Here is a 12,527-nt window from a genome sequence, read left to right as displayed (position 1 = left end):
GCTAGAGTCGACTTCCGGAGCGTTGCACTGTGGATAGCTATCCCGCAGTTCCCGCAGTCTCCGCTGCCCATTGGAATTCTGGGTTGAGATCCCAATGCCTGATGGGGCTAAAACATTGTCGCGGGTGGTTCTGGGTACATATTGTCAGGCCCCCGTTCCCTCCCTCCCTCCGTGAAAGCAAGGGCAGACAATCGTTTCGCGCCTTTTTTCCTGAGTTACCTGTGCAGACGCCATACCACGGCAAGCATGGAGCCCGCTCAGGTAACCGTCACCGTATGTCTCCTGGGTGCTGGCAGACTCGGTACGGCATTGCTACACAGTAGCAGCAACCCATTGCCTTCTGGCAGCAGATGGTGCAATACGACTGGTAGCCGTCATCGTCGTGTCCGAGGTGCTCCTGGCCGCGTCGGCTGGGAGCGCCTGGGCAGATATGGGCGCAGGGACTAAGTTTGGAGTGACTTGACCAGGTCATTCTCTTTAGTCCTGCAGTCAGTCCTATTGAACCGTCTTATGGTGAGCAGGCAGGCGATACGGATTGCTAGCAGTCGTACTGTACCATCTTCTGCCAGGCAGGCAAGAGATGAGGATGGCTAGCAGTCGTACTGTACCATCTTCTGCCGGGCAGGCAAGTGATGAGGATGGCTAGCAGTCATCCTGTACATCTTCTTGCCGAGCAGCCATGAGATGTGGATGGCATGCAGTCCTTCTGCACCGTCTGCTGCCAGCCAAAGATGTAAAAGATAGATGGAGTGGATCAAAACAAGAAATAGACCAGATTGGTTTTGTACTCATTTGCCTCCTCCCCCATCTAGGGGACTCATTCCTCTAGGTCACACTGCAGTCACTCACAGGGAAGGTGCAGCGAGGTAAATCTAGCCATGTATCAATCAGAGGCCAGACTAACCTCCTTGTTCCAATAAGAACTATAACTTAGGTGCACCATTTCTTACTGGAACCCTCCGTGAAGTCCTGCCTGAAATACTCCTTGATGTAAAGCCACCCCCTTTGTTGATTTTAGCTCCCTGAAGCCAACCCTGTAAGCCATGTTGTCAGTCGCCCCTCCCTCCGTCAGAGCAACGGCAGACAATCGTTCCGCACCTTTTTTCTGTGCGGACGCCATACCAAGGCAAGCATGGAGGCCGCTCAGCTCACTTTGGCAATTACGAGCACATTAAACACCACACGCATTATACAGGAGTATATGCAGCACCAGAACCTGGCAAAGCGATACCGGGCGAGGAGGCGATGTCAGCGCGGTCATGTGAGTGATCAGGACATGGACACAGATTTCTCTGAAAGCACAGGCCCTGCCAATGCATGCATCATGGTGCTAATGGGCAGGTTCATGCTGTGGAACGACGATTCTGGGCTCGGGAAACAAGCACAGGCTGGTGGGACCGCATAGTGTTGCAGGTCTGGGATGATTCCCAGTGGCTGCGAAACTTTCGCATGCGTAAGGGCACTTTCATGGAACTTTGTGACTTGCTTTCCCCTGCCCTGAAGAGTATGAATACCAAGATGAGAGCAGCCCTCACAGTTGAGAAGCGAGTGGCAATAGCCCTGTGGAAGCTTGCAATGCCAGACAGCTACCGGTCAGTTGGGAATCAATTTGGAGTGGGCAAATCTACTGTTGGGGCTGCTGTGATGCAAGTAGCCCACGCAATCAAAGATCTGCTGATATCCAGGGTAGTGACCCTGGGAAATGTGCAGGTCAAAGTGGATGGCTTTGCTGCAATGGGATTCCCTAACAGTGGTGGGGCCATAGACGGAACCCATATCCCTATCTTGGCACCGGAGCACCAAGCCGGCGAGTACATAAACCGCAAGGGGTACTTTTCAATAGTGCTGCAAGCTCTGGTGGATCACAAGGGACGTTTCACCAACATCAACGTGGGATGGCCGGGAAAGGTACATGACGCTCGCATCTTCAGGAACTCTCGTGTGTTTCAAAAACTGCAGGAAGGGACTTTATTCCCAGACCAGCAAATAACTGTTGGGGATGTTGAAATGCCTATATGTATCCTTGGGGACCCAGCCTACCCCTTAATGCCATGGCTCATGAAGCCGTACACAGGCAGCCTGGACAGTAGTCAGGAGCTGTTCAACTACAGGCTGAGCAAGTGCAGAATGGTGGTAGAATGTGCATTTGGACGTTTAAAGGCGCGCTGGCGCAGTTTACTGACTCGCTTAGACCTCAGCGAAACCAATATTCCCACTGTTATTACTGCTTGCCGTGTGCGCCACAATATCTGTGAGAGTAAGAGGGAGACGTTTATGGCGGGGTGGGAGGTTGAGGCAAATCGCCTGGCTGCTGGTTACGTGCGGCCAGACACCAGGGCGGTTAGAAGAGCACAGGAGGGCGCGGTACACATCAGAGAAGCTTTGAAAACCAGTTTCATGACTGGCCAGGCTACGGTGTGAAAGTTCTGTTTGTTTCTCCTTGATGAAACCCCCCGCCCCTTGGTTCACTCTACTTCTCTGTAAGCTAACCACCCTCCCCTCCTCCCTTCGATCACCGCTTGCAGAGGCATTAAAGTCATTGTTGCTTCACATTCATGCATTCTTTATTCATTCATCACACAAATAGGGGGATGACTACCAAGGTAGCCCAGGAGGGGTGGTGGAGGAGGGAAGGAAAATGCCACACAGCACTTTAAAAGTTTACAACTTTAAAATTTATTGAATGCCAGCCTTCTTTTTTTGGGGCAATCCTCTGTGGCGGAGTGGCTGGTTGGCCGGTGGCCCCCACACCGCGTTCTTGGGTGTCTGGGTGTGGAGGCTATGGAACTTGGGGAGGAGGGTGGTTGGTTACACAGGGGCTGTAGTGGCAGTCTGTGCTCCAGCTGCCTTTGCTGCAGCTCAACCATACACTGGAGCATACTGGTTTGGTCCTCCAGCAGCCTCAGCATTGAATCCTGCCTCCTCTCATCACGCTGCCGCCACATTTGAGCTTCAGCCCTGTCTTCAGCCCGCCACTTACTCTCTTCAGCCCGCCACCTCTCCTCCCGGTCATTTTGTGCTTTCCTGCACTCTGACATTATTTGCCTCCACGCATTCGTCTGTGCTCTGTCAGTGTGGGAGGACAGCATGAGCTCGGAGAACATTTCATCTCGAGTGCGTTTTTTTTCTTTCTAATCTTCACTAGCCTCTGGGAAGGAGAAGATCCTGTGATCATTGAAACACATGCAGCTGGTGGAGAAAAAAAAAGGGACAGCGGTATTTAAAAAGACACATTTTATAAAACAGTGGCTACACTCTTTCAGGACAAACCTTGCTGTTAACATTACATACATAGCACATGTGCTTTCGTTACAAGGTCGCATTTTGCCTCTCTCCACCTCGTGGCTACCCCCTCAACCCTCCCCCCTCCCTGTGGCTAACAGCGGGGAACATTTCTGTTTAGCCACAGGCAAACAGCCCAGCAGGAATGGGCTCCTCTGAGTGTCCCCTGAAGAAAAGCACTCTATTTCAACCAGGTGACCATGAATTATATCTCACTCTCCTGAGGATAACACAGAGAGATAAAGAACGGATGTTGTTTGAACGCCAGCAAACATACACTGCAATGCTTTGTTGTACAATGATTCCTGAGTACGTGTTACTAGCCTGGAGTGGTAAAGTGTCCTACCATGAAGGACGCAATAAGGCTGCCCTCCCCAGAAACCTTTTGCAAAGGCTTTGGGAGTACATCCAGGAGAGCCGCCAATGCCAGGGCAAAGTAATCCTTTCACATGCTTGCTTTTAAACCATGTATAGTATTTTAAAAGGTACACTCACCGGAGGTCCCTTCTCCGCCTGTCGGGTCCAGGAAGCAGCCTTGGGTGGGTTCGGGGGGTACTGGCTCCAGGTCCAGGGTGAGAAACAGTTCCTGGCTGTCGGGAAAACCGGTTTCTCCGCTTGCTTGCTGTGAGCTATCTACAACCTCATCATCATCATCATCATCTTCTTCGTCCCCAAAACCTGCTTCCATGTTGCCTCCATCTCCATTGAAGGAGTCAAACAACACGGCTGGGGTAGTGGTGGCTGAACCCCCTAAAATGGCATGCAGCTCATCATAGAAGCGGCATGTTTGGGGCTCTGACCCGGAGCGGCCGTTCGCCTCTCTGGTTTTCTGGTAGGCTTGCCTCAGCTCCTTCAGTTTCACGCGGCACTGCTTCGGGTCCCTGTTATGGCCTCTGTCCTTCATGCCCTGGGAGATTTTGACAAAGGTTTTGGCATTTTGAAAACTGGAACGGAGTTCTGATAGCACAGATTCCTCTCCCCAAACAGCGATCAGATCCCATACCTCCCGTTCGGTCCATGCTGGAGCTCTTTTGCGATTCTGGGACTCCATCATGGTCACCTCTGCTGATGAGCTCTGCATGGTCACCTGCAGCTTGCCACGCTGGCCAAACAGGAAATGAGATTCAAAAGTTTGCGGTTCTTTTCCTGTCTACCTGGCCAGTGCATCTGAGTTGAGAGTGCTGTCCAGAGCAGTCACAATGGAGCACTCTGGGATAGCTCCCGGAGGCCAATACCATCGAATTGTGTCCACAGTACCCCAAATTCGAGCCGGCAAGGCCGATTTAAGCGAAAATCCACTTGTCAGGGGTGGAGTAAGGAAATCAATTTTAAGAGCCCTTTAAGTCGAAATAAAGGGCTTCATCGTGTGGATGGGTGCAGGTTTACATCGATTTAACGCTGCTAAATTCGACCTAAAGTCCTAGTGTAGACCAGGGCATAGACGTGCTAATTTAAGCCCTGACACTGCAAGTTTTCCCAAATGGGTGGACCCCTGCACTCATATGGACACCCGCTGAAGTCCAACCCCATTGAAATCAATGGATATCTGCATGCGTGCAGTGGGTCTGCCTGCTTGGAGCAGCTTGCAGGATTGGGGCCTTATTTGGTGTATTGAATTTTTTTTAAAAATCCCAACTTGATTATCACACACATTGTAAGGAGAGTGATCACTTTAGATAAGCTATTACCAGCAGGAGAGTGGGGTGGGGGAAGGTATTTTTTCATGCTTTGTATGTATAAAAAGATCTTCTACTCTTTCCACAGTATGCATCCGATGAAGTGAGCTGTAGCTCATGAAAGCTTATGCTCAAATAAATTGGTTAGTCTCTAAGGTGCCGCAAGTACTCCTTTTCTTTTTGCGAATACAGACTAACACGGCTGTTACTCTGAAACCTGTCATTATTCCTGAATGTTATGAACCTTTTCTGAAGGCTTTCAACTCCACATAGATCGAGATGCTAGAGCCTGAACCTGTATCTGCCTGCATACAGCTATGCATGGAGCCATGGGATGACCCAAGCCTTCACCTTTGTTTCACCTCCAGACTGAAAGGCTGGCTGGTTATTAAGGAATTACATTCAGAATGAAGGGCAGGCTAAGAGCCCCAGGGCTGTCTCTGACCATTCGAATTGGCCACAGGCATTGATGTGGCAGCATAGCAAACTCACACTTCCAGGCCGGGGCTTCCCATCACAACATTTCAGAAGACAAGAGGGATATTTCTCCCTCTAAAATGGAGATACAGAAAGAAAACAAAAACCAACCATCAGGTCACGCTTCCTTTAATTCCATTATTTATTTATTTGTATATGGACTCTGTAAACAAAGTGGTGAGATTTATGAGAATTTTGTGCTGATGTGGCCATTTTGATAGCCAAAGAGATGAAAATGTCAGTCCATGGGCCTGATCCTGTAAAGGGTTGAGCTCTGTGGGCCTGATCGGAAGCCCTTTGGAGTTCGATTCCTAATGGGTTTTGGATCAGAACTTATATGCAATTCGAATTCTCCTCCAGCAGCAGATTTACACCAGCGTAACTCCATTGACTTCACTGGAGTTACTCGTGATTTATCCAGGGTAAGTGATAAGAAAATCAGGACCAACAACTTGGCTTTTCTTTGTGTTGTGCAATGGACATAACTGACCAAATTGGACACACAGCTGAGTCGGGCTAATAAGTACCACCTCAGTATACATGGCACAAATAAATAGATCTTTATTTTCAATAAATAGACACTCTCCATCATACCAGACAATATGCCATGAAAAAATGTACAGAAGCATCCAGCAAAACAGACAGCTTGACTGTAGCTAAAACTCACTCAGTGGTTTGAAAAACTATCTTGTTTAGTACATAAAACACAGAAAGACCCACTGCAGCCTGCTAAGAAGGGAATTAAAACCATGTGTTGTTTTGGGTTTTCTTATCTGCAAAAGCTCCCAAAGCAGGATCTTTAGCACAACATAAGAAAGGTCTTTAAAAGCTTGTCATGGCTTTTCCAGAATGCACTTTATTGAAAAGGTTTATTTTGCTATGTCATACTCTATCTACTTTACATACAGAGATTGCTATATTAGAATGGCAGGGTCTCATTACTGACAGAACATTAGCTCCATGTTATACATGGTTGTATGTGAGGGCCTGTGTGTGTAACACTGCACATGTACACACACAAACACATACACACACCCAGACCCACAAAGGCACAAATACATACTAACAGGAGTTTAATTTTGTTGAACAAGTACAAAGACAAAACTGTAGTTAGAAGTGATTTTACCACATGTTCTATCATTTAAAAAAAATACTCTAGCCCATTTACCACATTCACCAAAGAGAACACACAAATACTTACATCTCCAATAAAATGAGTCATGGAGCGGTACTGTAAGGGTAGCGGAGGCAACTCAAAAAGTTTTCAGTTAACTCAGAATCTCCATGGCAGATCAGCCTATAATCTGCTCTGCAATACGTTGGAGCAGGTAAAGAACGCTTCTGCGTTAATAGTGACCTTTTGAATAGTCTCCATTATAATGTACGTGGATTAAAAACAGTGGTGTGGATGCAGCAGATGATGCAAGTAGTAACAGGTCCAACAGGCCACATTAGTCGTGACCCTGTGAAAACAATGGGCACATGAACAAGTGATACATGGTTTGCATTATGAAGGTTCACTGAGGCACGTAGGCTAACGCAGCCAGTTTGTTACCAGCAGCTGTAACAGTTACTTTCAATTCCATGGAAATCACATGGGAGCGTGTGTGGGTTTGATTTTTTTTCCTCAGTTGTTTGCTTGTGTTGGTGATGAAGGACCATTCTCACGTCACCTCAAGAGATGCTGGAGAGACGCGATCACACTCAGCCCGGGACCGCAGACTGTGCCATTGCTCCACCGCTGTCCGATGGGAATTGAGCATTCGACGCCAGTGGTTTGACTCTGGTGAGCCTGTCGAATACTGACCAATCACAATCCTTCCAACAAAGTCATTGCTGCTTTTCACGTTGTGGCCATAAACTGAAGAAACAGAAACGAAAGCGGGTCAAGATCAACACCTACAACAAACATCCCCATCACATCTACAGAAAGCCGCCTTTCTCTAGGTTACTAACACCATATTTGGTGAGTGCAGAAATCCCACCAGGCAGCAGGGACCATTTTAAAATCCAAAGAGCCATTTCGCAGTCGGATTTGTACAGGAATGAATCCAGGTAAATTGCAGAACTTATGTACAAACCAAGGAATCCTCATATCCCCACAGCACAGCGAAGAGCAGAATAATGCAGCAAAAGAAGGGAAAGATTCATGGGGAATCTAGAGCAGTCAAAAAAGGAGCTCAATAGCAAATGGTCCTCAAGAGTGAAATCCTTGCCTCACGGATTGGGGAGCTTTGCCATTGACTTCAATAGGGCCAGGATTTCATCACTAGAGAATAACATCAGAGTAATGCAGTGTGGGGATAACCCAGAGACTGAAATCAATGGGAAAAGTCTCCTCCTGACTTTGATGGGTTTTGGGTGAGGTCCTAAGATTAGCAGCACCTTTGACAGAAGGGAAGAAGGAATCGTCCTGCAGTAGATGTCTGCGGTGATGAAATGTATTTTTGCATTAGGCCATATGCCACATAGAGGACAAGGACAGGGCATAGAATATGGTATGTACAATTCTGGTTATTGTATGGAAAAGACTTTGCAAAAATTGAAAGCATAATGCCCGAGCATTTTTGCCTATGAAAAAGGTTATGCAGACCTGGTCAGCTGCTTGGAAAAAATAAATGTTATTTTATAGATTAAAATAAGATTCTAATCTGAGACAGATACCTTGGTGCCAACAGATTAGAGCTTGTTACAGTGATATTTAGCAATCTTTTACTTTTACTTTTAGCAGGAAAAGTAAGGGGAAAACAACTAGCCCAGATACAATTATAGTAGAATTTTTTTATATAAAAAGAGGTTGAAATTTTGGTCCAAACACACTCTAAGGATGAAACAGGTAAATATAGTGAAGGATTTTAAGTGAACAGATGCTATGTATACTTCTTTCATTTTCTAGTTGCAAATGTGCTAGTTAAAATGACCAGAGATCTCGATCTACAGAAAACAATCAGACTTGACAAGGCTGTCCAATGTGATGTCTATAAAGGGCCAATTTTCAGTAATTATCACTAGAGCTACTTGCGAATAGTCCAGCTAAGCAACAAAGAGGGAGGAATAAACTTAATATCCTGTTCCTTCTATTAACCTCCCCTAGTGGAACAAATGCCCACCCACAGCAACAGAAATCATCATTATGCAATATAAAGGCATGGCCCTGGAAAGCATGGAGCACTCCTGTGAGATTGGATTGAGGGCACTCAGCAGCTTGCAGGACAAAGTCCTCCATCAGTGCAGCAGGAAGGTGGATGAAGGGGTTTGAGAAAGCCAAAGGCTTTGTCTACACTAGCACTTTTGTCAGTCAGAGGTGTGAAAAAACACACCCCTGACTGACATAAGTTTCACCAAAAAAGCACCAGTGTGGACAGCGCTATGTTGGTGGGAGACGCCCTCTCCCACTGGCACAGAGCAGCTACACAGGAGACCTTACAGCGGCTCAGGTGCACGGTACAGCTGTGCTGCTCTAAGCTCCATAGTGTAGGCATAGCCAAAGTCAGAGGATTCCCAGGCACTGGCTAGAATCAGAAGTATCAACAAAAAATCTTTAAAACTGGATGGATTTCTAGTCTTCCAGTATAAACTGATGTAGAATGTAACTCTTCCAGGGGATTAATGGAGCCAGTTACCAAGCACTGGATGCTCTATCCCTATTCCCTACAAGTGTCTTTTTATGTTTCTATATTTGCTATTATACTAACGCCACTCTGTAAATAATGCTAATTAACTATGTATAATGTACTTTTCTTAGCATGCAGCAGAGATGGATGGCCTTTGGCTTGAAAACAATCAGAGCCTGAAGCTCTGGGCTTCCCCTTTTCTGTCCTTTTGGCTAATACATCATGCTGCCTCAACCTGCTAACTCAGGGCCCAATCCGGCTCCCATCAAAGTCAGTAGCAATATTGCCATTAACTTCAGCCAGTGCAGAATTGAGCCCCCTGTTCCTGCCTGGGCATGGTTGGTCACATCCCATTTAGGGTTACACATTCTTAGTTTACGCCTTTGGCATTATTCGCATGTTAAAACAGGAGCAAGCAGAAGCAGGGGATTGAACTGAAGTAGTGCCAGTCAAAGGGTTGCATATACAAAGTACCATCTGCAGATGGGGGAAGTTTACTCAGGAATCTCCAGACACAATGCCTGACTCATCATCACCTGGGGAACAGGGTTTTGCAAGGACAGGGCATAGACCTGTCCCTCTGGCCTGTTCCCTGGGGCCTCCTCCCCTCATGGCACAGGTAGGCACAGCTTACATACCGGACCCTGACACCCCTGGAGCAGGAGATACAGCCGCAGCTATCAGCATGAACTCCCACAGCACTCCCAGAGGAGCTCTCCCCCAACCAGCAAGCCATTCCCTCTAAACCTGCAGCTCTCCAAATGCATGATGTTCCTTACGGGGAAGCAGGGAATAATGCCAGCTCCCCTTTTCTATGCTCACCAGCCAGATTTGGGCTATATTTGTGGGATATATCTACTCTGTGCTGCATAATGGGGTTGGCGTGATCACTGAACATCCATTGGCCCAGGACATCTGGGTAAACTCTATCTTTATTACATAAATGGCACTGGTGCTTTAATCCCATGCCCAAACAGGGCGGAGAGGGTCTACTTTTAGGTTTTGGACATACACAGTAAACTGCAGGGAACTCAGATGGCCAAATTCTGTGTTTATTTAACCGTTCAACCCCATGGAAATGAACCGCGTTTAAAGGGGTATACAGCAGGCACAGAATTAAAGGCTGCTTTCGTCCTATTAGAATCCAGATCTGTGAGTCTAAATCTTTCAAACCACACGCTTAAACCATTCAGCCATCAGCTCAGGCAAACCTAACAACTAGCTCCCCAAATCCCAGTATACGCACCCTTTGGAAGTTTATCTATTTTGATTTTTGTGGCGGTGGGAGTTTATAAGGAAGCAGTGACCCGACTCTCGGCTACATGGGTTTGAGTCTATAGCTGAGAGCGCAGTTTGTCTCAGTGGACAGTTTCACATGCTCAGTATTTCAGAAAAGACTCAATGCTGTAGCAGCCTGCCTTGAAAAATCTGTTAACTTTATATCTGAAACTACAGTACTGAGGACATATAGTGCCACTGTCATCTGCTGCTGGAGGAGAGACACCCCAAAAGTCATAAAGGCAAAAATGTGACACAGAAACACCTACAGATACTGCTTAAAACAGAACCCAGTCTATCACGTCAGGAAAGACTCTGGCAATGCTGTGTTCAATTATTTCTATTACAACAGCAAACCAGTGCCCCACTGTGCTACACCGGCACATGCAGAGCAAGAACCAGTCCCATCCCTGAAAAACTTAGTCTAAATATGTTACACATTTGCAATTATACCTTTGCTCTACAAAACTTTCAAAGAATAACAAATAGCCCAGAGGAAAATACTTGCCCTATCCATGTTTATGCAAGATTCTGAAACAAAACATTAGGCAATGTACTATGAGGAACAACCCAACAATGGCAGGAAGATGAACTAAATGACCTAATGGTCTTTAACTTCTCTATTCTATTCTGTATATGTTCTTATAGCGCCTTCATCTCCATAGTATCTGAGTGCCTTCCACAAGCTCATTTAGCAAAGTATTGGTCATGGGAGGTCTGGTTCTGGTTGCGGTTCCCAACTTCTCTGATACTTACGGTATATCCAGATGTAACTGATGTTCTAGCAAACTATTTTGGAATATTTCTAGTTGAAACTACAAAAATGCATAAAAGTTTTCTCTCTCTCAAATTCTTGACAGTCCCAGTTTAGAAACAGTTAACGTCATTTTGCTGAACCTGTGCTATAGAAACAATATGAGCTCCAAACATGGAGGGCAGTGTTTGAAAAATCCACTTTAAAACTCTGAATGCCGTAAGTGTGTGTCTTTAAACTACAATCAATATTTATATTTGATTTATAACCCTAAGACAGGAGGTCAGATTCTGATCTCAGCTACACCAGTGGAGATCCAAGTAACTCGATTCGCTCGAAGGGAGCTACTGCAAAGGAAAGGATGGCGTAATGAGAATCACCCGTTTTGTGTGGAATGGCCACTCGTCAGCATGCAAGGCAGAATTTCAGACTATCCATCTCTTTAACTAGTACACAGCCTGTCAGAGTTATTAATGAGTTCTCATAGTAGGCAAAGCATCTCAAACATACCCAGCAGGACTATGAGAAATGCCTGAAAGATACCAAAGGGGATTTATTATCTGACAGTAAACAAACATGCAAAAAACAACAACAAAATTCCCCCCCCAAAAAACACCCCCACCAACTTCTATAATGGTATTTTTTCTCTTTGTTTCAACAACAAAAGAAGAAGCAGAACCTGAGACAAAATACCATGTAATTTAAACCATCAGGGATAGGATGTTCTACACTAATTAATCGCAGCACAGATTAGCAAATACAAAGTATTCCAGGCAATAAAAGGTTTCTTAACAACCAGTTAATGTTGGGACTGTAAACTGAGTAGCTGAGTTCAAAATGTGGGGATCACTTATTGTTCTGTTGATGCGAGGCAGATTGGATTCCAGTGATTTTAAGTGCACAAGTTGAAACCTTGCCTTTTAAAGGATATACATTTCAAACCATTTTCTTTAATTCCAAGAGAACTACCTGAGGGTACAGCACTCGTCCCCCAGCCTAAGGAGAATTCCAGGGCTTATCTGGCAGAGTCAGATAATTAGCATATGGAATCTTTAGGGTAGCAATATGCTAATTATACTACAGCTTCCTACCACCATTATTAGTGCTGCTATTATTGCTAGCGCTGGTGCAGTTCCACGATTTCTGAAAAAGGGGAACAGAAATTTCCTGGTGTTAGACGTTAGACTTACTTCAGTCAGGTGGCATTTTAGGACTGCCACAGATAGCCCTGTCCTCTACTATAATGCCTACAAACAGTCTCAATGAATTCACACCTTGAGATAATAAAGGCTGCTGCTTGCTAAGATAAAACATCTTTGTCTGCCAAAAATTCAAGTCCATTGATCAGTCCATGAGCTCATTTTAAAATTCTAGGCAGTTCATCATGGGGAGCGAATTGTTTTATTCTACTGTTAAAACTGTCAGCATTTGCTTGGTAAACCATCT

The 12,527-nt window shown here is 45.8% G+C and overlaps 1 protein-coding gene across 7 annotated transcripts in view; it reads right to left on the bottom strand.

Annotated features, from left to right (window-relative positions):
• Positions 1 to 5,972: 5,972 nt before the first annotated feature.
• The window catches only part of SYT17 (synaptotagmin 17), a 117,520-nt gene continuing 110,965 nt past the window's right edge, over positions 5,973 to 12,527 (bottom strand). For all 7 annotated transcript variants that reach the window (XM_075132744.1, XM_048866857.2, XM_048866859.2 and 4 more), the window contains one exon: positions 5,973 to 7,296. In XM_075132744.1, the coding sequence (XP_074988845.1) occupies positions 7,100 to 7,296 (197 nt within the window). In that variant the 3' untranslated portion in view covers positions 5,973 to 7,099. The remainder of the gene's footprint in view (positions 7,297 to 12,527) is intronic.

This window comes from Caretta caretta, chromosome 10 (genome assembly GCF_965140235.1).
Source record: "Caretta caretta isolate rCarCar2 chromosome 10, rCarCar1.hap1, whole genome shotgun sequence".
In the NCBI taxonomy this organism is placed as follows: domain Eukaryota; kingdom Metazoa; phylum Chordata; order Testudines; family Cheloniidae; genus Caretta; species Caretta caretta.
The sequence above is the reverse complement of the archived record's forward strand: the minus strand, read 5'-3'. Positions and strand labels throughout refer to the sequence as shown.